At 39.6% G+C, this 24,869-nt stretch overlaps 2 protein-coding genes across 29 annotated transcripts in view; one reads left to right on the forward strand and one right to left on the reverse strand.

Moving 5' to 3' along the window:
* CFAP91 (cilia and flagella associated protein 91) overlaps window positions 1–20,753 on the forward strand; it is a 51,198-nt gene extending 30,445 nt beyond the window's left edge. The window contains exons 12-18 of one of the 5 annotated variants that reach the window (XM_087926135.1): window positions 312–383; window positions 4,472–4,618; window positions 5,457–5,678; window positions 6,526–6,674; window positions 8,411–8,502; window positions 9,632–9,909; window positions 20,158–20,753. In XM_087926135.1, the coding sequence (XP_087782261.1) occupies window positions 312–383; window positions 4,472–4,618; window positions 5,457–5,678; window positions 6,526–6,674; window positions 8,411–8,502; window positions 9,632–9,897 (948 nt within the window). In that variant the 3' untranslated portion in view covers window positions 9,898–9,909; window positions 20,158–20,753. Of the gene's footprint in view, window positions 1–311; window positions 384–4,471; window positions 4,619–5,456; window positions 5,679–6,525; window positions 6,675–8,410; window positions 8,503–9,631; window positions 10,028–11,851; window positions 13,528–20,157 lie in introns of those variants that run through there. The other 4 variants (XM_087926134.1, XM_087926136.1, XM_087926137.1 and 1 more) reach the window with 4 other exon arrangements.
* Window positions 1–24,869, reverse strand: part of GSK3B (glycogen synthase kinase 3 beta) — a 148,959-nt gene that overhangs the window by 20,014 nt on the left and 104,076 nt on the right. For 11 of the 24 annotated variants that reach the window (XM_026713340.2, XM_087926158.1, XM_026713338.2 and 8 more), the window contains one exon: window positions 16,037–20,065. The exons of the other annotated variants lie outside the window; for them this stretch is intronic. In XM_026713340.2, coding sequence (XP_026569125.1) covers window positions 19,998–20,065 — 68 coding nt within the window. In that variant the 3' untranslated portion in view covers window positions 16,037–19,997. Of the gene's footprint in view, window positions 1–16,036; window positions 20,066–24,869 lie in introns of those variants that run through there. 24 annotated transcript variants of the gene reach the window in all.

Here is a 24,869-nt window from a genome sequence, read left to right on the forward strand (position 1 = left end):
ACTAGAGTATCTGATAGTTGATTGGCTCATATCTCCTTATCTGCTGCTTTAGTTTATTACTCTTAATTGTATTACTTTTCCTTATGTAGTTATTGTTTTTCTTTCTCACCTTCACTTGTCACACTAATTGTTTCTCTTCATATCTTATGCCAGTAAGAATTTGGGCAGCATACTGTAGCCAAAAACAATAAGCAAATCTCTTAGTAAAATGTACCAACTTAGTTTATCCAGAATTAGACATGGCATAATCCTTGAAAACAGATGTTTTAGCTTATAGCCATATTTCCCAATGCTTTTGTTTTCTTTTGCAGATAGATGAAGAGAGAGAATTGGCTATAATTATAGTACAGAAATTAATACGAGGCAGAGCTATCCAAAACATGGTAAGTTTTGTTTTGTGGCATCCATTAACTTGATGACAGATTCTGTCAATATTTGTATCTTGTCTCCCAACTGTTTATATTTATTTATTTATTTGTCAAACATGTACAAGATAATAAGTATAGGTATGAACATAAACATGAACAAAGGAAGTAAATACAGATAAATGTGAACATTAGTACAGGGACGGTAGGCACTCTGGTGTGCTTATGCATGCCCCCTTTAAGGATGTCTTAAGAATGGGGTGAAGTCCACGGTAGACAGTTTGAGGCTGAAGTTGTGAGGGGTTGAAGCTGTAACAACGGAATCGGGTAGGGTGTTCCAGGCATTGACCACTCTGTTGCAGAAGTTGTATTTTCTGCAATTGAGTTTGTATCAGCTTTGTTCGTATTGGTTGTTTGCCCATGTATTATTGTGATTGAAGCTGAAGAAGTTGTTGACGGGCAAGATGTTATAGCAGACAATTTTGTGAACTATGTTTAGATTGGACCATAGGCAGTGCAGTTCCAGATAGTCCAAGCCCAAAATTTCAAGCCTGTAGGCATAGGGAATACTATTGTGAATAGAGGAGTGGAGTACTCTTCGTGATAAAACCATATTAAATCATTTTAAAAAGAAAATATCTACATCTGCACCCTAACCCATATGAATCATGTCTTTTCAATTGTTTTGAAGGAACAATAAACTATACTAGATTGTTTAGGTCAACTAAGATATTCTCATGAAACTATATCTTATGTATCCCCCATCATCCCACAATTTAACAGGACTGTAAGAGCTGTCAGGATTCCAGCAGTTACCCCCATTTAAATCATGAGTCTAGAACCAAACTTCCAAAACTTCCAAAGGATTTATTGGGAGTTAAAATGTCAAGCACTGCCTGGGTCTAGCCAACTCTGAGACACATAATTCATTGTCACGCTTGACCCTGATTTTCCCCCACCCCCTGGGTGTATTGGACACATCCATAGCCAAGAGTCATCAAGCATGCTCTCCTGTTAGAATTTTGCCCGGCAGAAACTTCAGTCACCTAGTTACTATCTTTTACTATCTTTGAAAACTATTTATGGAATGCACTTTCCGTTTGCAAGCTGCCACACTGCTCCCCCTCCCTTTCTGTTGGCAACTCTAAAAAGACCATAGAAATATTTTATGAGTTGACATGAACATTATTCAAGCCACTACAAATGCACTGCAACCACCCAGAACCCCAGAAAAAGGAAAATGACCACCTATACAACATCTTCCAACAAAATGAATACCCAAGCTGCCTAACTAATCAAACCCTACAAGCTATGTTAAGACTAATACTGCCGTACAATAAAAAACATATCAGAAACAACAGACTTACAACTACATGGCATTACTATAGCACAGAAAGCAATTAAAGCTCTCAAAATATCTTAAGTAAATCAAATGACCCAGTAGTCCAAGAAGAAAAAAACAAGTCATCTTCAACATACAGTGTAAGAGGTGACAGTGACTGTATCAACCACTGTGTAGAACAGACAGGCACAAGACTAATAAGAGTGCATCCATGAAACCAACTAGCAGCTAGAAGACACTGTGAAATTGCTTAACCTCACAACATATGGACAGATTCAACTATCGTTCATCTGGGAAACTGGACATCCTATAAGCAAGAATTAAGACTAGACAAACAAGCAGAAAACAATAACCTAATCAGGAATTACAAAAGAGAAAATCATATTCCTACAGGCAAGCTACTATACATAAGCAGGCAGCAAACTCACAATCACTAGCACTGATGAGGTTACTAGTTGAGTAATAAAATATCTGCAAGCAAACAACCAAGCTCAGAGAACATCAAGTCATTCAACCCTAAGCTAAGGGGTGGGATTCAAATTTCTTAACAACTGGTTCTGTGGACGTGGCTTAATTTGTGGGTGTGGCATGGTGGTCATGTGACTGGACAGGTGTGACTTGCTGGCTGGGCGTGGCTTGGTGGTCATGTGACTGGGTGGCCATGACCAACTCAATGTCACTCACGTCAAGGAGTGCCTCGCCTGGCTCCTCCCCTCCCTGCCATTCCTTGTCACACCCAGCCTCAACTTATCTACAGTTCTGTAAAACTGTTGTTCACCTTTTTTTGACCTTATTATCTACCTACCATAGATGAACTTACTTTCATGGACCACTGAAAGGAGGAAATTTGCTCAAGAGTGTGATAACAACAGGCTTTTAAGGAGCTGCCAGAAAGGGGGGGGCATGTATTTTCCAAAGCACCAGAAGGCAAAACAAGCAATGGATGGAAACTGAACAAAGAGAGAAGCAAACTAAGACTAAGGAGAAACTTCCTGACAGTAGATAGTAGACAGTTGAGACAGTAAGAACAATTAACCAGTGGAACTGCTTGCCACCAGAAGTTCTGGGTGCTCCAACACTGCAGGTTTTTAAGAAAAGACTGGACAGCCATTTCTCTGAAATGGTATAGGGTTCCCCTAGTGTTATTCTGTTATTCTGATACCTTTCCCAGGACCTCTACTTGGCATCCTCCATTTTCCTGCCTGAGCAGGAGGTTAGACTAGAAGACCTCCATAGTCCCTTTCAGCTCTATTAAACACACATGTATTTATGCTCTGGACCAGGGGTCACCAACCTTTTGGACCTCGGGGACCACCAAACTCATAATTTTAGATCCCAGACCGTTAACTGGTTCTGTGCGCATGGCCTAATTTGTGAGTGTGGCTTGGTGAATATTATAAATATTTATATAAATATTGATTTTTTATTTAAGAAAAGAGCAACTTTTACCCAAAATCAGGCAAAGCAGGCAGATTGAGTTGCACACAGAATCATTCAGTGATCTATCTATCTGCCATCGGCTAGCTCAGTCTCTCAACTTTGCTTACTGTGAATCTGCACTGAATTTGCTTGCAAGCAAACCTTCGGTCCTAAGGGACGTTCAGCTGTGCTTAAAAGGAGATGATGGTTGGAAAAAGAAAAAATAGAAATTTAGCAGGCAAGTTTACCGGGTAAGGAGTGAGTGGGCAGGGAGGGTTCCTGCGGGCCATGTGGGCGTAGCCTTGTGTTTCTGCGCAGCCTGGATTAATTACTTTGGGGAGGGTGCTCTGGGGGTGAAATTTCTCTGTGGCCCACCAGTTGGCGACCGCTGCTCTGGACTATAGGCATGTAAACCCTGAAAAATACCTGGGCAAAAGAAGAGCAGTAAAATCACTCTATGTGTAGGGACAGTGTAAAATATTAATATATGATAAATAATGGAACAATTAAAAATAATAGCACAGAGTTTTCTCTCTGTCCCCCTCCCCTTCCTTCCTATTTCTTTCTTTCTTCCTATTTCTTTTTCTTTCTTTCTCTCTCCCTTCCTTCCTTTCTTGCTCTTTCTTTCTTTGTCTCTTTCTTTCTTTCTCTCCCTTCCTTATTTCTTCCTCTTTCTCTCTTCCTCTCTTTCTGCTCTTTCTTTCTCTCTCTTTCTTCCGCTCTCTTTCTTGCTCTTTCTTTAGTTTATTATGAGCCTTAGCTTTCCCCATTTCATCTTTGCAGGCTCTTTGGTGATATTCTGCCTTAGTTATGTGTCCCTCTTTCCACTTTTTATACTTGTTCTTTTTGTCTTTCAATTTATCAGAGAGTTCTTTATGCAGTCATGCTCATTTCTTTCGGGAGCTTTTTCTTCTTCATTGGTATTGTACTCGACTGAGTTTTTATAATCTCAGTTTTCAAAATTTCTCAAGCTTCTTGAGTTGTTTTTCCCCTTGAGGATTCACCTCCATGGAATCCTTCCCAAGCTCTCTCTAAGTTTATTGAAATTAGCTCTCTTGAAGTCCAAGACTCTAGTTTGACTTTGTTCTGTTGCTTGTGCTTGCATAATGTTGAATTCCAATATTCCAATATTCCGTATTGCATGATCTTGCATAGACTCTATCTATCCTGGGTATGCTGACATAGAATAGAAACCATAAGAATGCTGTATTTTATATATGTATGTATTTTTGTTGTCATTTCATTAAAATATTTTCATTATAAATATTTGTTTAAAAAGTTAAGCAAATTTGGAAGATGTCATTCACTATGATTTTATCAATCATGTTCTCAATATTATAAACAGATGTTTGAAGGAAAGGAAAAGCGTCTAGAATTGATTTGTGAGTTACGAACCACACATGCACTTCAGGAAGATGGACAGTTGTTGAAGAAGGCTGAAAAACAAGTGACTTTGGCCTTACAACGGCAGCGGGATTTGCATGAACATAAGGTTTGGCTATAAATGGAGGAAATTGATTTTATAGTTAATTATTTTTGAAAAATGTATGTAACAGAAGCCGATGATGGTATCTTCCCATCTAGGGAAGAATACAGTATTCAGAGCCGAGTTTTCAATCAATTTCAGTCTTTGGTGTTAATTAGAATAGAAAGCTATGATGAGTGTTAGGAAAGTTCATTCCTATGGTACCTCAATCTATAATTTTACATCCTGGGGAAATCACTTGTTCTGTTCACTGCAATATCAAAACTGAAATACTAAAAATAAATATACTAATGTTCTTCTTCAAAGTTGTTAAGTGAATTAAAGAGCAAGTGCCTATGAAATATTTGTAAAAACTGCAATAAAACTAAACTAAAAGATTAAAATGAAAAAAATGAAGCTATTGTTTAAACATCTCAGTATAATTCCCCAGTTATTTTCTTTTAGTGGCCCAGTTGGGTAAATAATGGTTGCTGAGAAATCATTAGAGAACATAGAGCATTACTCTAAATTGTACAGTATCTCCTTTTTGTTGTTATATTATTCAGCATTTCTAAGGAAAATTTTGAAGCCAATTGTTATATGTTAAAATATGTAAAGACTTGTATTGCCCCAGGAAAGCCTGATTATTTTCATAATATCAGAAATAACATAATTTCAGTCCCCTCTCAGGGTGTCAGATTCTAAGCTTGGATATCAATCTCATTAAAGATTATGTTGATGGATTTATGACTCACACTTTAGTATAATGCAGAAGTTTTTTTAAACATAGCTCTGAAAAGCCGATAAAATTGTTGAAATGATAAACAAATTAAATAGGAATGAAATATTCCTGTACTCCCCTTAGATGTCTGTCATGGAAAAGCATTTGGCTCGTGTAGAAGGAAGAGTCCTTGCAAATATGTTGGATTTCCTCTCTAAAGAACTGATTCGACTACAGGATGAGCGGAGAATCCATGCTTTTGCTATGTTGGCAGAAAGGCAGCGCCGAATGCGGGAAGCAGAGGAAAGTGGACGTCGACAGGTGGAAGAGAGACGCAGACGTGAAGAGGATGAGATCTTTAGACAGGCAAGTGTGGGAAATACTATTAAATATGCTCAAGGGGGTTTAAGCTAGGTCACGGCACAATTGCATTTGTTTAGATTACCTCAACAATATGCCTTAAACCTGTGTCCAGTATGTGAAGAGATAATGTTTCTGTGAAGAAAACAAGGAGAAAGTCAAACTGCTGAAAGTAGACATAGCTTACAACTGAAGTAGTATTGTATTATCATCTTCATCTCACATCATCCAGTTTTCCACTAAATGTTTCTTTAGCCTCTTCATTGGCAGATTAATCTGGATCACGCTCTGCATTTAATCACAGTAGTGAATTCAGAGAGGATGATTAAAGTACAATTACTTATTTACACAAGACCAATAGGTGCTATTACACTAGTAAGATCAATAAGGAGGATTTACTTCGTTTAGAGGCATAAGAGTTGTCAACGGGTTAGTGTTGAATGTAGGACATCTGGGAAGACCTCTTGGCTAGGCTGGGAAGGCAAAAAAAAATATCCCCAAAGTGACAATACAATCCTCCTTATTGTATTATTATCAAAAAACTCTGTATGAACATATTCTTGACATCTTCAAGAACTTAACTCAAGGCAGAATTTACTATCCCATACAGAACATGTTGGAGATGCAATGGTGTTGTATACTTTTAAACAATTAGATCTAGAAGCATTCATTAAAAGAGTACTGAAAGGAACAAGAGTCTGATCTGGTAGATTGTTATCCAAGTGTACTATAAAAAGTGAATAAAAGAAGCAAGACAATTCCAAAAGAAAAGAATAGTGAAAAATGATCCAAATAAATTATTCCTAATATGCTTACAGCAGTGGAGAAAAATTCTGATTTGAGTTTTTTTCAGGTTGTTAAAGTACACCAAAAAACAGTTGATTCATATTTAGAAGATGTTATCTTGAACAGCATGGAGAGTACAGCTGAAGAACAATCTAGGGAAGAGATTCAGAGAATGGCTGTAGAAATCAACAATATTGCTTATGAAATGGAAACACGGTATGCGCTCCTTAGGAAATAGCAGCATTCATAAAGTGAACATAACAAAAATGGTTATGACACCATAACGACTGATCTCCTTTGGCCTAGAGCCAACTAATTGCATATAATAAGATAGTTTTTATAATACACAAAATGAACGTTTTGGAAATTTTGTCTGTCTCTGTTTGTGCAGTATATAGGTATTCCAAACAAAAACCTCTGAATTTCAGACTTTTTGGTGAATTTGTGCTCAACAATTTCTCTTTTCTTTTTTGAAAGGTTTTTTCTGAACTTTCAAATAGTCTGTTCTCAGGGGTAGAATGCTACCGGTTTGGCCTGGTTCTATAGAACCAGTAGCTTTGAAGAGCAGCAGACACCGAACCGGTTTGGTGTCTGCTGCTCTGTTTGGCCCAGCTGCCTGCCCAGACTCTTGGCTATCCTTTATTTCCTGCTTTTTCAACCTCAGCTGCTTTGCGCGGCACAGCTAAGGTTGAAAAGGCAGGAAAGAAGAGGAGCTTGAAACACTGTGCACCCACGCGCAGTGCTTGTCAGCTGTCCAGGCGGCACAGCTGAGTTTTTTGGGAAATGGTCTACACACGTGTGCAAAATGCACTCTTATGAGGGGTGGGATTCTACCTGCCGGAGAACCAGCAAATCGTGACACTGGCTGGCCCCGCCCCACCCACTCACTCCTTACCTGGCATGTGGGCCATCAAACTTGCCTGCTAAGTTACTATTTTTCCTCCCCCCCCGCCCATCAGCTGTTCTGCTGTGCCAGGAGATTTAGATTAGCTAGAAAGCAGGACATTGATGGATTTCTTGCTTTCTAGCTAATCTAAAAGCAGAGGTGAACCTTCTAGGACTGAAGCTTCTATTATTCAGTGCAGACTCAGGTAGCAGATGGCAGAACACACAGATCTCTAAGTGACTGTGATTCTGTGAGTAACTCAATCTGCCTGCCTGCTCTGCCTGATTTTGGGTAAAACTTGCTCCTTTTTAAATAAAAAATTCAATATTTACATACATAGCGTGTTGTGAGTTAATTTTATGAGTTTGTTTGCAAGCAAATTTTATGTGACAGACTCAGATAGCCGATGGCAGAAAGATACATCTCTGAATGAATCTGTGATTCTGTGAGCAACTCAATCTATCTGCTTTGCCTGATTTTGGGAAAAAGTTGCTTTTAAAAAAATAAAAAAATCAATATTTACATATTTATAATATTCACATACAAGCCATGCCCAGCCAGTCACATGACCACCAAGCTATACCCAGTCTGCAAGCCATGCCCAGCCAGTCACATGACCACCAAGCCACACCTACAAATTAGGCCATACCCACAAACCAGTTGTTAAGAAATCTGAATCCCACCCCTGTCTGTTCTATTAACTCGCTCCTTGTGTGATTTGAAGTTAACAGGATATCACATGTACTTTTTAAAAGTGATCTTCCTACTCCCTTCATGGAAAAAAAGGATGCAATTCCGTTTCTTTTGTTTTCCTGCAGCAATATTTTTTTTATCATTTTGATAATTGTGCATGGAGATGAAATGTTACTGATCCTGAAAAAGGATTGAAATAACTGTGGACCAAAGAACATTTCTTTTTCCAGACCCTTTTACCTGCATTATTTGACCAGATGGTGTGGTTGTCTCATTCATTAGTACACGAATAACTAATGCTTTTGGTATGAAAGAGAAAAGAACTTTTAAAAAATGTAACTATTTTCACGTATCTGATTTTTCCCCCCTATAGCCAGAGTAATCTACAATCTGAAGAGATTGTGGCAGAGCTAGTTTATAGCTTCCTGATCCCTGAAGTGAGAAAAATGACCATTAAGGAGAAAGGTGAGAAAAAGAGCACCTTTTTACTTCTTGCTGTTAATTTGAATTCTGGCTGCTTTGTTCTTATATCCAGCTATGCAATGCTTTACTGAACAATTAATTCAAGGTAAGTACATTATCAGTAAACCTGCAGTAAAGGTAAGTTCTATCCTTGGTATACCATGTTGTCCAAAATAAACTTGGCAAAGACAACAGAATCTGTTGGGTTCAGTCTGCCAATAATTATGTAATGGGGTTTATCACTTAAAATCATGTAGTTTTTTTTTCATCTGTGCAATTACACAGCCAGGCTCTATGCCAGTACAAAGCACAAATCATTTGGATCAAGGCAGGAGTCCTTATTCCATCCCCGACAAATGATTGTCCCATATTATTTCAAAAACCCCTGCAATGAAACACCCACAATTTCAGGAGGCAAGCTATTCCACTGATTAATTATTCCCATCTTCAGGAAATTTCTCCTTACTTTCAGGTTGGATCTCTTTGATGAATTTTCACCCATTGCTTCTTGTCCTGCCCCCAAGTGCTATCAAGAACGGATCCGTCCCCCTCTTCTTTAGGACAGCCCCTCAAGTGTTAGAAGACTGCTGTTAAGTCTTATTAGGCTAAACATGCCTTAACCATTTATCATAATATTTAGCCTTCAGGCCCCTTATCTTTGTTGCTTCTCCTTGTACTCTTTCTAGGACCTCAGCATCTGTTTTATATTGTGGTGCCCAGAATTGAATGCAATATTCAATACCAGTGCAGTGTAGAGTGGTCCTATCACTTCTCATGATCTGGATGGTATCTGTCTCTGTTGATGCAGCTTAGGACTGCATTGGTTTTTTTGGCAGCTGCACTGCTGACTCATACTTACGTGGTTGTCCACTAGGACACCTAAATCCCTTTCACAGGCACTACTGTTGAGTCAAGTACCACCTATTTTGTATTTGTGCATTTGTTTTTTCTTGCCTAAGTGCAAGGATTTTGGAAATCCTTAAGTTATGAAGTTAGCTTTTGGCAATTAGCTTTTAGTGATACCTGTCTACCGCATTTTTCTATGGAGCAGGCAGAAAAAAGGGGGACTGAATTTTCCCAACTCATTGTTGGTCTCTCTCTCTCTCTTTTTTCATTCTTTTTCTCAAAACAGTGAGGCAGGCTCAGAGAAAGCATATTCATGCTGCTCATCAGATTATCCATGGAAACACAGAGACAGCAGTAGAACAGCTCTTTTCCACAGGGTTTCAACAGGCAACCAGTGTAGATATTCCTCAGATCGGATTGCTTTCTGTTACACCTACTGGTCAAGATGTTGCTAAGCAGCAGGAAATCAAGCCACCAGACAGTCAAAGCCAGCAAGATAAAATGTACGAAGACAGCCCTTGCATTGAATCTGCCAGGCCTCCTGAACAATGAAGCAAAAATAGGGTAGGTTTAGACCAAGGTTCTTTCTTACATTGCCTCCTCAAGGATACTACAGTGTGTCTATCTAGCAAGTGAGTGCCTGTCAGTCAGCAACACTGTCAATAAACTACTGCTGCTTTAATTGTAAAATAGTTTGATTATATGTAATTTTGTAAGAAAATGCTTTGGGAAGAAGCAAATCTGTTGCCCACATTTGGGGCACAGGGATGTGGGAAAATTCAGGCTGATGGAGGTGTCTTGAATTATCCTTCCATGGGCTGAAAGAACTGAAGTTCTTCAGTTATTATCGCTTTCAGTGCAAGAAGCCTGCAGCTGCCACTCTTTGCCAGCATGAGTCTGCAGTAGCCACAGAACCGGGGTGGCTGGAGGCTTCTCACGCCAGCAAAAAATGGTGGCTGCAGGATTTTCACACTGGCAAAAGCTGGCGGCTGCAGGATTCTTGCTGGTGGGTGGAAACACGGCAAGTCCCGGCCACCTTTTGAGCCCTGCTCTGGACTGCTGTCTACTTGACCTCCACTTCACCTCGGGTCCCGCGTCCAGCCTGCAACAAGGGGACATGCCACTTCCAGGCCAGCCCGGCCGGCAGATGGGCAAGTGGGTGGCCCTCAGGGGAGAGATTTTCTCTCAGGCCTCGTACTTGGAAGGCCCCACAGAAGCTGAAGCTGTGGCCAAAATGTTGCCAAACCTCACCATGTGTCGTTCCTCCACCAAGGCAGTCCTTCGGCTGAGAGCAGCAAGCCGAGTGGATTTTCCTTTCCCACCGTCGGCCTTACCTTCTAGCCCATAGGGCCAGGGGTGGGATTCAAAATTTTTAACAACCGGTTCTGTGGGTGTGGCTTAGGTGGTGGGTGTGGCTTGATGGTCATGTGACTGGGTGGACATGGCTTGGTGGTCATGTTATTGGCTGGGTGTGGCCAACTCAACATCACTCACATTGAGGCATGCATCTCCTTGCCTGGCCTCTCATGATTGTGGGGATGCTGCAAGTCATAAGTGTGAAAAACAGCCATAAGTCACTTTTTTCAGTGCCATTGTAACTTTAAATGGTCACTCCACACAAGCAAAGTACCAGCAAAGGAAGAAAAAAAACTCCAGAGACGTTCCTGAGACAGGAAGTCTAGTCCTGCCAAGAATGTAATAAAGGTTAACGGAGAGACAGTTTCTGTAAGCAACACCAGGATGTTTCCTTCCTGCCTTCCTCACAGGATTAGGCCAGTAATTTCTTCTACCAACCGGTTCTCTGAACTGCTTAGAATGTTAACAACTGGTTCTAGCGAATAGGTGCAAACTGGTAGAATCCCACCCCTGCATGGGGCTTATGCCGGTGGAGGCGCTGGGAAAGGCCAGAGCCAGGCATTTGTGTGTCCCCCAACCCAAGGTGATTCTCAACTCCCATCACTCTCCCTCCAAAGATGATCAGAAAGCATAACCAATGCTGTTTCAATTTCATGTCCAGGTCTGAAACCTGAATGAAGGGGTAACCTGCTTTATCCAGGATTCTTTGACACTGTTGCATGTCTCTTTTCTCAACAACCTTCCCTAAAAAAGGGAGGAGGGGTAATTTTAGACTGATCCTTCAAATCAATGATTCTGAAGAATGCACATCATGGCGGCAGATTTTTCTCTTGGAAAGAAAAGCTGAGAAAGTATTATAAACTGCCATTCAAATAGCAGATATATATTTTCATTTATGAATATTCTAACTTGTTGCACATTTGTTTTTGGATTTTACTGACTTATCAACTAGTGAGGAATCTACTAGAACCAGTATTGCTTTGGGAATTGCTTTAGAATATGATGTTTTATCATCAGTTCAGTCAAAGGCACTTCCTTGTAGAACAGGACAAGGAGAGGTATGGGCTATGTTTAAACAGAGTAAGATGTCTGGTAATTAAGTTGGTGTCATTGGGTCCCAGGGCTTTATTTTCCACTTTCCTCTTCTCAGTCCAGCCTACCAACTGAGGAGATAAGGATAAACAGCAAACACTAATGAAGTCAACTGCCTTGATGGAAAATTGGCAAGGAGAGGCTGGAGCCTCCATATGTTGAATGCAGAGGTAGAATCAACACTAGTGACCATACTTGATTGACATGATGACTAGAAGAGCTGGATCCTAAAAGAAATTCCCCCTTCATTAGGTAATTTGAGGAGGGTTCACTTTATGATTTCAATCTCTGGTGTCAGTACTAGTACACAAATAGGGTGAGCAGATAGGAACTGTCTCCTTTTGTCACCAGCAGATAAGAACATGACAGAGGAGCCAGGATGCCCAACAATGCTCAGATAAGTAGTAGTATCATGGGCTTTGTGGGATGGTGGCATGAGGTTGGTTTGTTTCGCTCACACGGTTTGGGGCAAACCCATCAATCTTGTCTCCATCTTCACCCTATTTGGGTTTTGGGGCAGCCTTTCAAGTGAATTGGAACAATTTGGGAATGGCTTCTCTATTGTTTGAAGGCTCATTTTGTATGATTGGATTCTTTTTACTGAATAAGCAGAGATATTTACACAGGACATTATAACAGCTAGTATTAGCTGTATATATACTTGCTGAATGAGCAAATAAGGGAAGAAAAAATATTTTTGTCATAAACGTTAACCAAATGAGGAAACATTAAAATTTTAATACACTTTTCCCCCTGAGCCATCTTAAGAGTCTGAGTAGAAAGGCAGGTAATAATTTGCGTCTGAATTTTTGAAGGGATCAGAAATAAATAACAAACTTTATACTTTTAGTTGATAGTAATAACTGCCTTTTATGACCTGACAAGCAAAGTCACTTTGGAAACCAGTTTCACTTAACAACCATGTTACCAATTTACCAACTGTAGTAATTCACATAACTGTGGCAAGAAAAGTTGCAAAATGGGCCAACTCACTTTAAAATGTTTCACTTAGCAACAGAAATTTTGGGCTCAATTGTGGTAGCCGAGGACTACTTTTGGACAGTCTTGTCATTAAACCACTTTGAAAAAATATGAGGACATTGATCCATGACGTTTATGACCACTGCCACTTAGATACTAATATTCATCAAATGAGAATAGGAAGCAAAATTGATTTTATAGTAATTAGAAAATTACTAGAATTTAGGAACTGGAAGATACAATTTCTTTAAATACCGTATATAGTATGCTGCTTGTTCTGTTTTATACTTTAAAATTGGCAATAAAACACATACAAGGTGTTTCAATAGGACATAACAAAATTTAAGATCTTACAAAAGAGAACAATTTCCATGAGGTGAGAAGGTAAAAACTAATTCAAATCACATTACTGGGACCGGGCAAACATTTATTTGAAACACTCTGAAGTGAGAGCATGAATTGGACACTGGGTGTCTGCAGCATCAGTTAACTAGCATGGCTTATTTTCCATACTCTAAATCTGACAACAACCCCCATATTTTCATTGTACCCATCAGCTTTCCAGGATTGGCACTTAAGGCTAGTTAAGATGACAAGAGACGGCAGATATCCACAACATAGGTAGCAAGTGTATTTATAGGCATAATTTCAGGTGGAAGAGCTTGTATAAGGTGATATATTTGTCTAGTAGTATAGTTAGTTATATTGCCCATTTGTTCCACATCAGAGTGCAATAAAATAATTCATGAAACCAATGAAGAGTGGGATGCTCTGATTCAGGATGGATCATTTTTACACACGTGCGCACATACACATACAATTTTACTGTATAACTATTAATATTGTACTTTACTATATCTTTTTTTAAAAAGTTAAGAATCAATCGGATTGCAGCAGAAGATAACTGTAACTAATAAGACTTTTTTCTTTGTCATATTCTTTAGCACAGCCTTTTTTTCCCTCAGTCCTTGGGATCCCAAGGACTGTAAATCCTGCTTTAGTCTAGTTTTGCAGCAGCAGCATCTATGCACCATCAGTTTACTATGATTTTGAGAGAAAAGATTTTATTAACTTAAGCAAATGAACATGCAATTCTAACAGAATATTTTTATCCAATGGATAATTAGCAAGCTGCTTAAAAGTTTAGAAAAATTCTGATGTTCTTACCTTATAGTTTCATTCAATTCACTAAAATACATTTTAAATTAAAGGAGTTGCTCCAGGAGTGAATGCTAATGCTAGGATTGTACCATCTTCCTTGGTTATTGGCATATGCGGCAATCTCTAAAGAGTCTTCATTAGTGCCAGCTTCAGTACAGGAGTTAAAAATTTCATTTTGGCATGGATCCCTTTCAGAGCCTAGTGAAACCTATGGATTTCTCAGAAATATGCATTTAAATGCATACAAATAAATTAAAATAATAATAAAATAAATTGTATAGATCAAATGTATCATAATAAAGGAAATCAAGAGGTGTGTGTGTGTGTGCACATTGGTAATTTCAGAAGATACTTTAATGGAAAGAATCAAATAACGAATACATATACTTTTAGACTAAGATTCCTAATCACAAGTGATGGAGTCAGAACTGGGCCATCAATCTACAAAGTAAGTTTGTCGTTTAATGGATTCATCTTAGCCAAGTGGATCAGCAGACTTGACCTTTGTATTTTACTATAGTAAAAATAGTATAACAAAACAGTTCCTTCTAGTCTGGGCAGTGTGGAGAGTCAGGATTGCTAAGAGAGCAATGCAAGGAGCTATTAAGAGAGAGAAGGAAATTGGCACAGAACTGGAATCTGCGAATTTTAACAGCAGAAATGAACCATTAGGTAGTATCACAGTGAATAACAGCAAAGAATTCACAGGACAAAATGGAAAGCATGAAACAGTGGTCAGATATGTGTGGAAAGGACTTAGTTCAACACGATTTAAGGTGCTCTCCTGACTAGATTAATAAATTAGGCCCTGATCACCCCTTATTTTTATTTATTTGATTAATACATTTATTAATTGCACAATTGAAGTGTGGCAAGTGCCCTGGATGATATAATCTAATTTCAAAAAAAACTGTTGGAATTGCATGATAGTCACCAGTTTAGCGATACTCTACCAATACTGATGAAATAGCACTTATTCCTGATGATTGGACTAACTTGGGTAAGGCCAGCAAAACTGGCAAGATTTTGGAGGACTATTCCACAAAATGGAAAATTTAGAACAACTGAATTCTTCCTGAAAAAAAATCACAATCTGAAAAGTTGAAGGGTAAAGTAGAAATGGAATAACTTTAAAAAAAACAACCTTACTATACATTAAAATACTTCTCTGCTATAGAAACATAAGCATTGAATATGTGTGTGCACACACATATACACACACACACATTTGCAGTCAAGATGTAAAACTTAAAAAAAAATGGAAAAAGGGTCTCTCACATGAAAACAAGAACATGGAAGGAAGGGAAGAGAAAAAGACAGCATATCTAAGTAAGTTAGGAGAAATTAGAACAAGAGAAATCATTTTAGGAGAAGCAAAATAAAGAAAAGGCAGCAAGCAACTATGAAATAGAAAAGCAGGGTGGGAGAAGAGAGAAAACATTGTAAACAAGCAAGCAATAAAGGATGGATTTACTTCTGATTCCAATCCATTTTAGCTAGCTGAAGAGATGGCAGGAATCTGAAAATGAAGCTTTTATGCTTGTTTCAGTCAACTTCCTGTATGTTCCGATTCCATTTTGTCTTACTCCAGGTAGCAAGTGCTTGTATAGTCAATAACAAATGAAGAGTCTCTGGCAATATTGTTTTTTTTTATTGAAGCAATAGTCACATGATTTGTGCATCTAGCTTTTTAAAATATTGACAGATTAGATTTCAGTGGTCATCTGACCTAAGTTTTTTGCTTGTGCATATAAACATCACATTTGATAATACATTATCAAGGACCAAAGATCAGTTCAAAGATAAATAATGTGCTGATACATTAAAGGAACAGCTCTGTCTCATACGCAGGGTGCCCTCTTAGAACCAGCACCTGATCTAAGGAAATGCTTAGAAAAGCCCTTAAGCCCACCTTCTGGATGAACTATTCAGCAGAGGCATAATATAAGTTAAAGAAAAGATGCCAATTTCAAGTCCTTTTATTATTATATTCCAACCCATCTTCTGAGTGGAGAAGAGGGACAGATCTAAAAAAGAAGCCACACCAAAGAGTCCAGATAATGGACAGGAAATATTTTGAAATAAAGACCACACACTGTAATTTTTAAATTTCATGACCAGGCTAACCTACATTTTATTTAATGCAAATTACAGTACCAGTTAACTATTTCTGAACCAAGTCACACAGAACATAATGTATTTACAAAGGAGCCGAAGGGAGGAGATAAAATAATGAACATTAAGCATACATACCACAAAAAGTTTATACTTAAAATGAAAAAGTAATCAGTCACAGAGGCATTCAAGTAGTAACGTTATACATGTTTTGCTTCTTTGAGTCAAGACAGCTTTGCGTGTGTATGCAAGAGTTTGTATACAACCCACAGTCCATTATATATATATTTAGAACTCTGCTTTTAAGATGAAAGTGATCACGTTAATTGTGTGTACAAGCCCAAGTGATCAGCAACATAGTAACAAATGCAAATTTTACAAGCAAGCATATTATTTATATATATAAATGGTTTTTTGTGTTTTTTTTCCCAAAAAACCAAGAACAAACAACACTAGGAAGAAACATATCTCAAGCTAACCCTTTAGGTACCAGTCATTTTGCTTTTATTGCCTTGTTGCAAAATGAAGCAAGGAATTAGTTCCTGTAGAAATATTAGGAATTAAAAGGAATTCTGATGAGCACATCTGAAAAATATCAGTCCTGGGCTAGACAACAAACTGTGCTTTTTATTACTGGCTTTGATCTCTAGAGGCTAAGATATTTAATGGAGAAAAATGCTGATAACATTTTTAATTTGGGATTGTTTTAAATTAACAATAATTACCAACATCAACTATTTCTTGGCTTATTCATAGAAGGAAGCTTGTTCAAGCACCAGCTAGATGACATTAAAATAATCTGTTTAAAAAAATCAGTGACATTGTTTGAAAGGACATACTTCAAAATTAAGATTACTAGTGCCTTTTTTCTGATTTTCAATGAATGACACAGAGAATATCATTAATGCCATTTTAGGATTATGCACAACTGCAACGCAGACTAAGGATAGATTGAGAGACTATACGGTACTTCATTTAAAAACAAACCATAAAATTTAAATTCCAAGTGGACTGTCAGAAACAAAATACTTTCACTGACCTTTATGTCGCCAGAAAAATGGCATCCTCTGTCTTACTGGAATGAACAGAAGATGATTACAAAAAGCTTTTAAAAAAGCAACCTTTGGTTTGATAAAAAGTTCAGCATTTCGCCATTAAAAAAACCTCATGTAGAATATGAAAAGTTGAATATATATGAGCAGAGTTTTAAAATCAAGGCCCTTGTGTCGAGCACAAAAAATAACATTCATAAAAAAATTGGCAAGTAAATGAGAATGGAGGTGCTAATCTATGGTAATAGACACTTAATACCACAACTTTTTTTCTGTCCAAAAAGGCTTGCAAGATTATTAGATCTAAAATATACAGGTGTATGCATGTGATCCCTGTTCTTCCCTCCCCAGTTACAGTTGCTTACTAATTTTACAATCTCCAATTCTGTCTCTGAATGAACAACATGGCCAAGCAAAAGCTCTAAGCAGCAGTGATCCAACAAGACCCACTGAAGAACACATTGGGCAAGAAAAATCTGTAAAAGATAAACCTGTCATTTTAGATACCAAGATGTTATCTACATAATGAAACCAGTTGCAGTGGGGATATATTTAAATAAGTGAGCAAGTGAATACTGGGGAAAATGGTGGCTATCCTGATACTGCTGAGCCGTAACTCATTGCTATCGATTCATCAGGATGAGCACAGCCATGGATGTTTGGGTGCATTTTCTTTTAATGATGCTACTGACCATGAAATGGCTGAAAAAAGGAAAGCATATCTGCACCTATGAGGCATCTGTTACAAAAAGGAAGGAAAAAAAATCATGGAAGCAAAGGCACTCCAAACTATATAGATACACTATACATTGCTAAAGTTATCGTTACAATAATACAGGCCAGTTATCTACTGTACATAGTTAGAATTATATGGCTTTAAAAAGCTTGTCTACATTTTGTCTGATTATTAAAACAAATTAACTGCCCTGAATGGTAACATTTGTTCATTAATAACAGTTCCTGTGTCCACGTATTTACATATAAAGCAATACAACTTAAAAGTTTAAGAACTAATGTACATACTTGAATTTGGTGAGGAGCTTTTGTCAGTTTATTTACAAAAAATGATACTGAAACACCTGGATCTAGATTTATATAAAATTTTGCTTGCAGTTCTGCCATGATCCTTGGGGGGTGGGGGTGTCAGGATCCTGGTTTTACACACACACACACACACACACACACACACACTAAAAAAAGTGTTAAAGCTTTTAATTATTCTCTCCTATTATTTAAACCAATGAAAATAATACAAAACCTCCTAAGATTTCCTATTTCTGAATTCAGACCACAAAACTGAGCTTTGACTACGATGGCCACCAATCAACATGGAAGATGCCAGTGGGCTCAAGCCATGCAGCAAGACAGTCTTTCCAGGCCTCTCATCCATTATGGATTATTTTCTAGTCAGCTTTAGTTTTTGAAAGATGGCTTCCCAGCTCGTGGCTCTTAAAAATAGTTTACGTAATGATTTGTGTGGTCTTTAAAGTCATCTGATTTTTTTTTAGAGAAGCCGCCACTCTTTTCTGACCATGCCCCATTCTCCATTTGAGACCCTACTTCTCTTAATGGCTTCACACCTAAGAAATGAATATAAACTACTTGCTCTCCTTGGTCCAAATCTAATTTCAAAAGGTTCACCAATGAAAGATATTGCAAGGTAAAGTGAATCCAATGTAAAGCTAAATAAGTACAGCTATCAAATCAAAGAAGAAGCTAGTCACAAGAACCCACTAGTGCTTCATGCATTAGTAAGGACATTTTTTCTCAAACTTTTTCAAGGCATATTGCTTTCATGTCACAGAGACCTTTGGCCACAATTTAATTATCCAGAACAAAGACATAGGAAACAGGAGCAAAGGTTAGAAAAGAAGAGACTGAAAAAGGTGCATTTAAATATAAACCAGGATTTAAATCTACCCTGTTAAATAAATCTATCAACTTAAAAACACTGCATGCTATGAAAATAGTATGTCCATTCACATTTTATCCTTGCATCTTTTTCCCAGTGTTGTTCTTCAAGAAAGAAATCAACTTAGAATCAAAATGAGTGAACAGAATGCAGGAGGAATTTTCTATTTTCTGCATATGGAGGGATATGCACACCTACTCCCATCTACTGAGGGGTGGATATGATTAATCATGCTTTCTTCTATGCTTTCCAGATTTTTTAAATATCCAACTCCTAAAACATTGGGATAGGTACATTCAAGCCAATAGTGTATGTCTGCAGAATTCTTTAGAGGCAAATGAAATTTAAGGTGATTTGTTCCTTATTATTTCAAGCTTTTTTTCACACTGTAACTTCCCTCCTCCTTCATAATTCCCTTTGGCAACTCAGCATATTGTAGCACCTCATCTTGTTCTTCCTCCTCACCTAACACGAAGACATTTAATTCCAGCAAATAATACTCAAGATGAGCAACTTCTGTTAAACTCCTAACCAAATTCAAGTTGTGCACTACACCAAAAATTGAAACATCACTTAAAAATACAAGGCTTCAGCAGAATGAGGGGTTTCTTTCTTTCCTTTTTTCTGGTGATGGCGGTGATTGTTGGAGGACGTCAGATAAGATTCCTGATTCTAAAGTACACAACAGCAATTATCTGAAATTAGAAGATTGTCATGGGAAGAGAAATTTGGTGTTCTAATAATCCATTTCCCTTTTCCCACCCCACTTATTCCCCTGCCCCAAAGAGCCTGCAGAGTGAGCATACAATGAAACTGGTTTTTTACAAGGTTAAATAAGAACAACAATTTTTAAAAATCCAACACTATAATGAACAGTTTTTCCCCTTCTTTTTACATTTTCTTTCCAAATGTGACCAGCATTGCTGAGTAAGACTCAAAATTACTGGTGATTGTTCCTGTACAAGCTGCTGCTTGAGATCAGTTCAGGTGGAGTTGGAAGCTGATGTAGAAGCTACATTATTGGTCTGAACTCGATCACCTGCACTGGCATCTGCAAATATCAGAAAAAAATATGAAAGAGATGGTTACATGTCAATAGTATGAAGTTTTATGGATAAGCTTTTATTCTGCCTTTTGTCCCAGGAAGAATACATGAACTAAGGAGAGACCCAAATTTGTCATCTAGAAATGGTGTATTCCAGAGGGAATAGCATCTTTGGCAACAGAGGTTATAGTTCAGAATGTTTTTCATCTGCTGTTGGACATGCTCTACACATTTTATTTACCGAAGATTAGAGCTGCTTTTGGACTTCACAGTTCTAAATGGTATAGTAGCCAAGTATATGAAATTCTTACAAACACTTTTTATGTGAAACATGATTTACTGGACTTCTGGTCACAGGGTTGATAGTCACAGATAAAATAGCTTTCAAAGAGAACGTACTGAGTGTATATCAATAGTTATTAGTGGTGGCAAATACATAAACACTTCCAGAGATTTGCAAATTATTTAACTCATGTGTATAATGGTATGTGGGAATGACCTTGGTACACAGGGCAATGAGACACCGACAAAGGAATGATCAGATAAAAGGCAATTTAGCCTGCAACGGGATTGTAAGTGGACAGTTGGCTCAGAAGAGACTCTCCCTGGTTCCTTTGGTTTTTAAGAAGATGGAGAGATGAACTTTCAGATTTGCCAGATTCTTTTAATGTAACCTTAAAATAAAGTAGAATTAGTTCATCTGGTTGTGTTTCCTGTTTGTTCTCACTCAACAGGCTGACATTGGAAGTTGATTGAAACTCAACTCCTAGTGACTTCATGAACATGCCCATATAGTTTTCTCAGTAGTCCTTTGCCTTTTAGGCTAATTCACTTAGGATAAATTGCCTTTACACTCTGTTAACACAATGTGACTATGTAGGACCCTCTATTATTTTTCCTCCCGTTCCAAGTCTCACGAATGATTTGCTTTTCTTGACTAGGTTTCACTACTCATTAAAAACTGATCAAATAAATGTTCGCTTGGTTTAGTGGAATTTTAGGAGCCAATTATAAAATCCGTTCTTTGTATCTCCCAAGTCCTACTATGCTTCCCTCCAGTGGCAAGGCAGTGTATGTGTGTCCCATTCCAGTTGCTCAGTTAAAGCAAACGGGATCTTTTAGGAATACAGAAAAATGCTGTACAGGAATATCATTTGAGTATCAATGGCAAAGGCATCCTTCATATTGCATGGAAGAAAGTCACTCCTGTATCGTATTATGAAAACCATATTAATACACCAGAAAATCTGATGGTGATACAGTGCATCTTGACAGGCTCCTGTAAAGATATATGAAAAGAATCTCAGAGACAGAATAAAGAAGTGCTGCATAATGAATGGTCAGATGAGAGAGGGCATAGCCAACAGATGCATAATGGGTCTGAAAAGAGACTCCTAGCTTCACAGGCTATAAAGGAGACAGTGGGAGAACTGTCTGTTCTTTCACATAAAAGAACCATAAACTACAATTACCTCATCTAGCTATGTTTCCTGTCCAGTCTACCTAGCAAAGCGGACAGCTCCTCAGACTCGATGATACTCAACATGTTACTGAGAACAGTTGAAAACCTTTTGGAGTACTAATAGAGTTCGTCAGCTCTGCCTGGTTTGGCTTGGCACCTCACAGGCATCCTTCCATTAAAAGAAGAAAGGGAGGGGGAGGATGAAAGGAAGAAGGGGAGGGGAGGATGAAAGGGGGAAGAGATGGGGAAAGGATGAAAGGGAAATAAAGCTTTGTGATAGGAAATTGGGAGGGAGAAATGACAGTTGATGAGGACCAGAGCAGCCAGATCCTGTTTGTACCAGCATCCCATGGCCAGGCGCCCTGGGAAATATGCAGATTGTCAAGCTAGAGAGGAAACCATCTCCACCATGGGGACCGTTGCAAATGATATCGGCTCAAGGGAGCAACCAGGAAAAGATCAAGCCTGGGGGGAAGCATCCTCAAAATCCTTTCCTGGAGGGCTGGATCTATCTGGATGGCTGGGAGAGGACAAACCATCAAGACCCCAAAGGTCCCTTGGGGTCGGGAAAAAGGAAGAATGGGAAGAGAAACCCACAGGAATGACATTCACCTGTGGGAACCATGGCAGCTGGTGGCAAGAGACCCGAGTGGAGCTGGAGGAACTGAAAGAAGAATCAAGTGCCGGCGAACTGGAGTGAGAGAACTGGACGATGGAGCACGTTCTTGGGGATGGGGGCTTTTGGTACTCAAAGCTCGAGAAGCCCAACCGCGGAGGCACATCCTGCTGACCAGCCAACTCCAATCCCAGCAAGCGAGGGGCAACTACCTCTGCCACCCCAATGGCAGCAGCAACGAGACCCTCGGCAACTGCAAACGCCCCAGCACCTGGCCCCACAGCCCAGCCTGCATCAGCTGCAGGAGTAGCACCACAAGAATTGAGAGGATGCAAGACACTATCCCTGGGAGTAAAATTCAATGGAGACCCCAAGCAATTGGGGTTTTTCCTGGCACAAGTTTGGACATACATGAAACAGTCCAGAAATAGCCACTGAAGGGACTAAGGTGCGGTGTGTGACCATGGCGTTACAGGGGTAACAGCTGAATGGATGGTCACCCTCCACAACTATGATGCCCCAGAGCTGAGAAACTTTGACCACTTCATGGCTCCACTTCAGAAGTGCTTTGAACACCCTCTAGCCAATCGCAAAGCTAGTGATCGCATAAATGCCATCAGCTAAGGGTGCGGGGGGCGGGGGTACACCCAGAAGTTTCATGACCTGGCCTGCCAACTGGCCAGAAGACATCCTGATCAGATGTTTTCAAGAAATGCGGGTTCTAGAGCATTTCCCCCTACCACCACCAATGGCTTGTTTGTGCTAGCAGAGGAAGTGGAAATCAACCTGGCTCGATCCAAATACCGGCCGAGGTGTGGATGATCCCCACCTAAAAAGAAAGAGGCCCCAAAACTAGTGCCCATGCCATGGCTTCACTGGCTGCTTCAGGAATGGGAAGGAGGGTTCTCTGGCTGCTTCAAGTATGTGAATGAGAGGCACTGAGCTGTTGACTGCCAAACTGCACACCTAATCCAGAAGGCAACTTGGGGTCTTGCCCAAAAACCAGCAAAACCACAACAGCAAACACTTGAAACTGCCCTAAAGGGAGTAGAAGTCACAGAGTTCACCCCATCACCCAACGAAGGTGGGAGTACTCCAACTGACCTGATCAGCAGCCCAGTGGAAAGTGAGTCGGACTATAAGATGATCCCTTGGTAAGTCACCCAGTCAACCCAGTGACCATCCTCATTGAACTGGAGGTTTAATCCTTGAGGATGGATGCATACACAGAGACCCTGAGTTTCATGGTAGCCCTGGAATGGAAAGGCCCTTGTATTAGGATTGGCTTCTCTTCAGAAATGGAAACCATTTGTGAACTGGACGAGGGTCTGCCAAAGATCTGGCAAGCCAGCTGTGAAGGGGGGAGGAAAAAGGTAATCAAAAATCTATCCCAAAGCTGCAGTAGGAGAAACTGAAAAGGGACGTGGAAGTAGCTGCCAAAGATCAGCCCCAGAATGACCCTCAGATCCCCAAAGAGTACTGGGATGCATTCAGTGAGAAGGAATCAGACGCACTCTTACCTCACCAGCCAACTGACTGTTCCATTGTAATCCTACTGAGGGTCAAACTATCCAAACCTAAACTGTATTCCATGAGACAAGAACCTGAAGTGTGGATTCACCCAACCGGCCAGACCGAGGATGGCTGCCTCAGTACTTTTTAGGGAAATGAAGGATGGATCTCTTTGTCTATGTGTGGACTATCATGGGCTCAACGTGGTGTGTGTGGAAAACATTTATCTACTCCCCCTCATAAAAAACATGATAACTCATATGGCGAAGGGAAAAATCTTCACCAAGTCCGATTTAGGGGAGGTGTACTACCAAGTGAGGATCAAAGCAGGGGATGAATGGAAAACGTATTTCAATTCTCCTTAGGAAGCTTCCAGTTCTGGGTCCTCCATTTTGGACAGCAAAGGGCCTCTGTTGTGTTTATGAAACTAATAAACAATGTGCTGCATGAACACTTTAAAATGTAGTGTTGTACTGGCTGACAATACCAACTTGCTAGACAAATAGGAAGGGAAAACCCAAACCCACTCAGCCAATTAAATGTGCTATGGGATGCCAGGCTGCATTCTAAAAGCTTAGGTGCTTGTCTGCAGATCCCAATGGCCCCTTTGTCATTCAGTTCATGGCCCCATTGGAGCCTGAGTCTGCAGAGGAAGACAAGCTGGAGCTGGGGCCAACAAGGTCGAGGGGAAACGCAGGAAGGAGAAGGATGAGGCAGCCCTGGGTCTTTTGGGTCAGGGATGGCTTGCCAGCAGGGAAGAACGAGGACAGGACGATTGAGAGAGGGAGGAAGAGAAGGTAGACAGTGAAGTTGAGCGAGAGAGCTCAGGCGATGAGCAAGGACCACCCATTCCTGATCCCAAGCACAGAGAGTGGAGAAAAGGCAGGAGCAGTGCAGGCTGATTTGATAACTTTGGAGGAGAGTGCCCCACCCTTCTTCACAAGGCGTACCTGAAGACTGAGACTTAAGGAGATACTGTGGGGAGCGGCCATTTTGTGTGGACTTCTTACCTTCTTGCTGCTTTGTTTCTTTGCCTCACTAGACTTCTTGCCCTGAAGCTGTTGTACTAACAACATTTTGCTGGACTACTTGCAGTCAGAGGCTGAAGGTGGATGTGAGCGCTTTGCTCCGGGACTTGCCATAAATGTGGCAACATTTGGGAAAGTTGGAGCAATAAAGGGGAGTTTGAACTATTAGCTGGCTATGTGGCCTCTGTATCT

Source organism: Pseudonaja textilis, chromosome 2 (assembly GCF_049901715.1).
Source record: "Pseudonaja textilis isolate UNSWEBS1 chromosome 2, rPseTex1.2, whole genome shotgun sequence".
In the NCBI taxonomy this organism is placed as follows: Eukaryota; Metazoa; Chordata; class Lepidosauria; order Squamata; family Elapidae; genus Pseudonaja; species Pseudonaja textilis.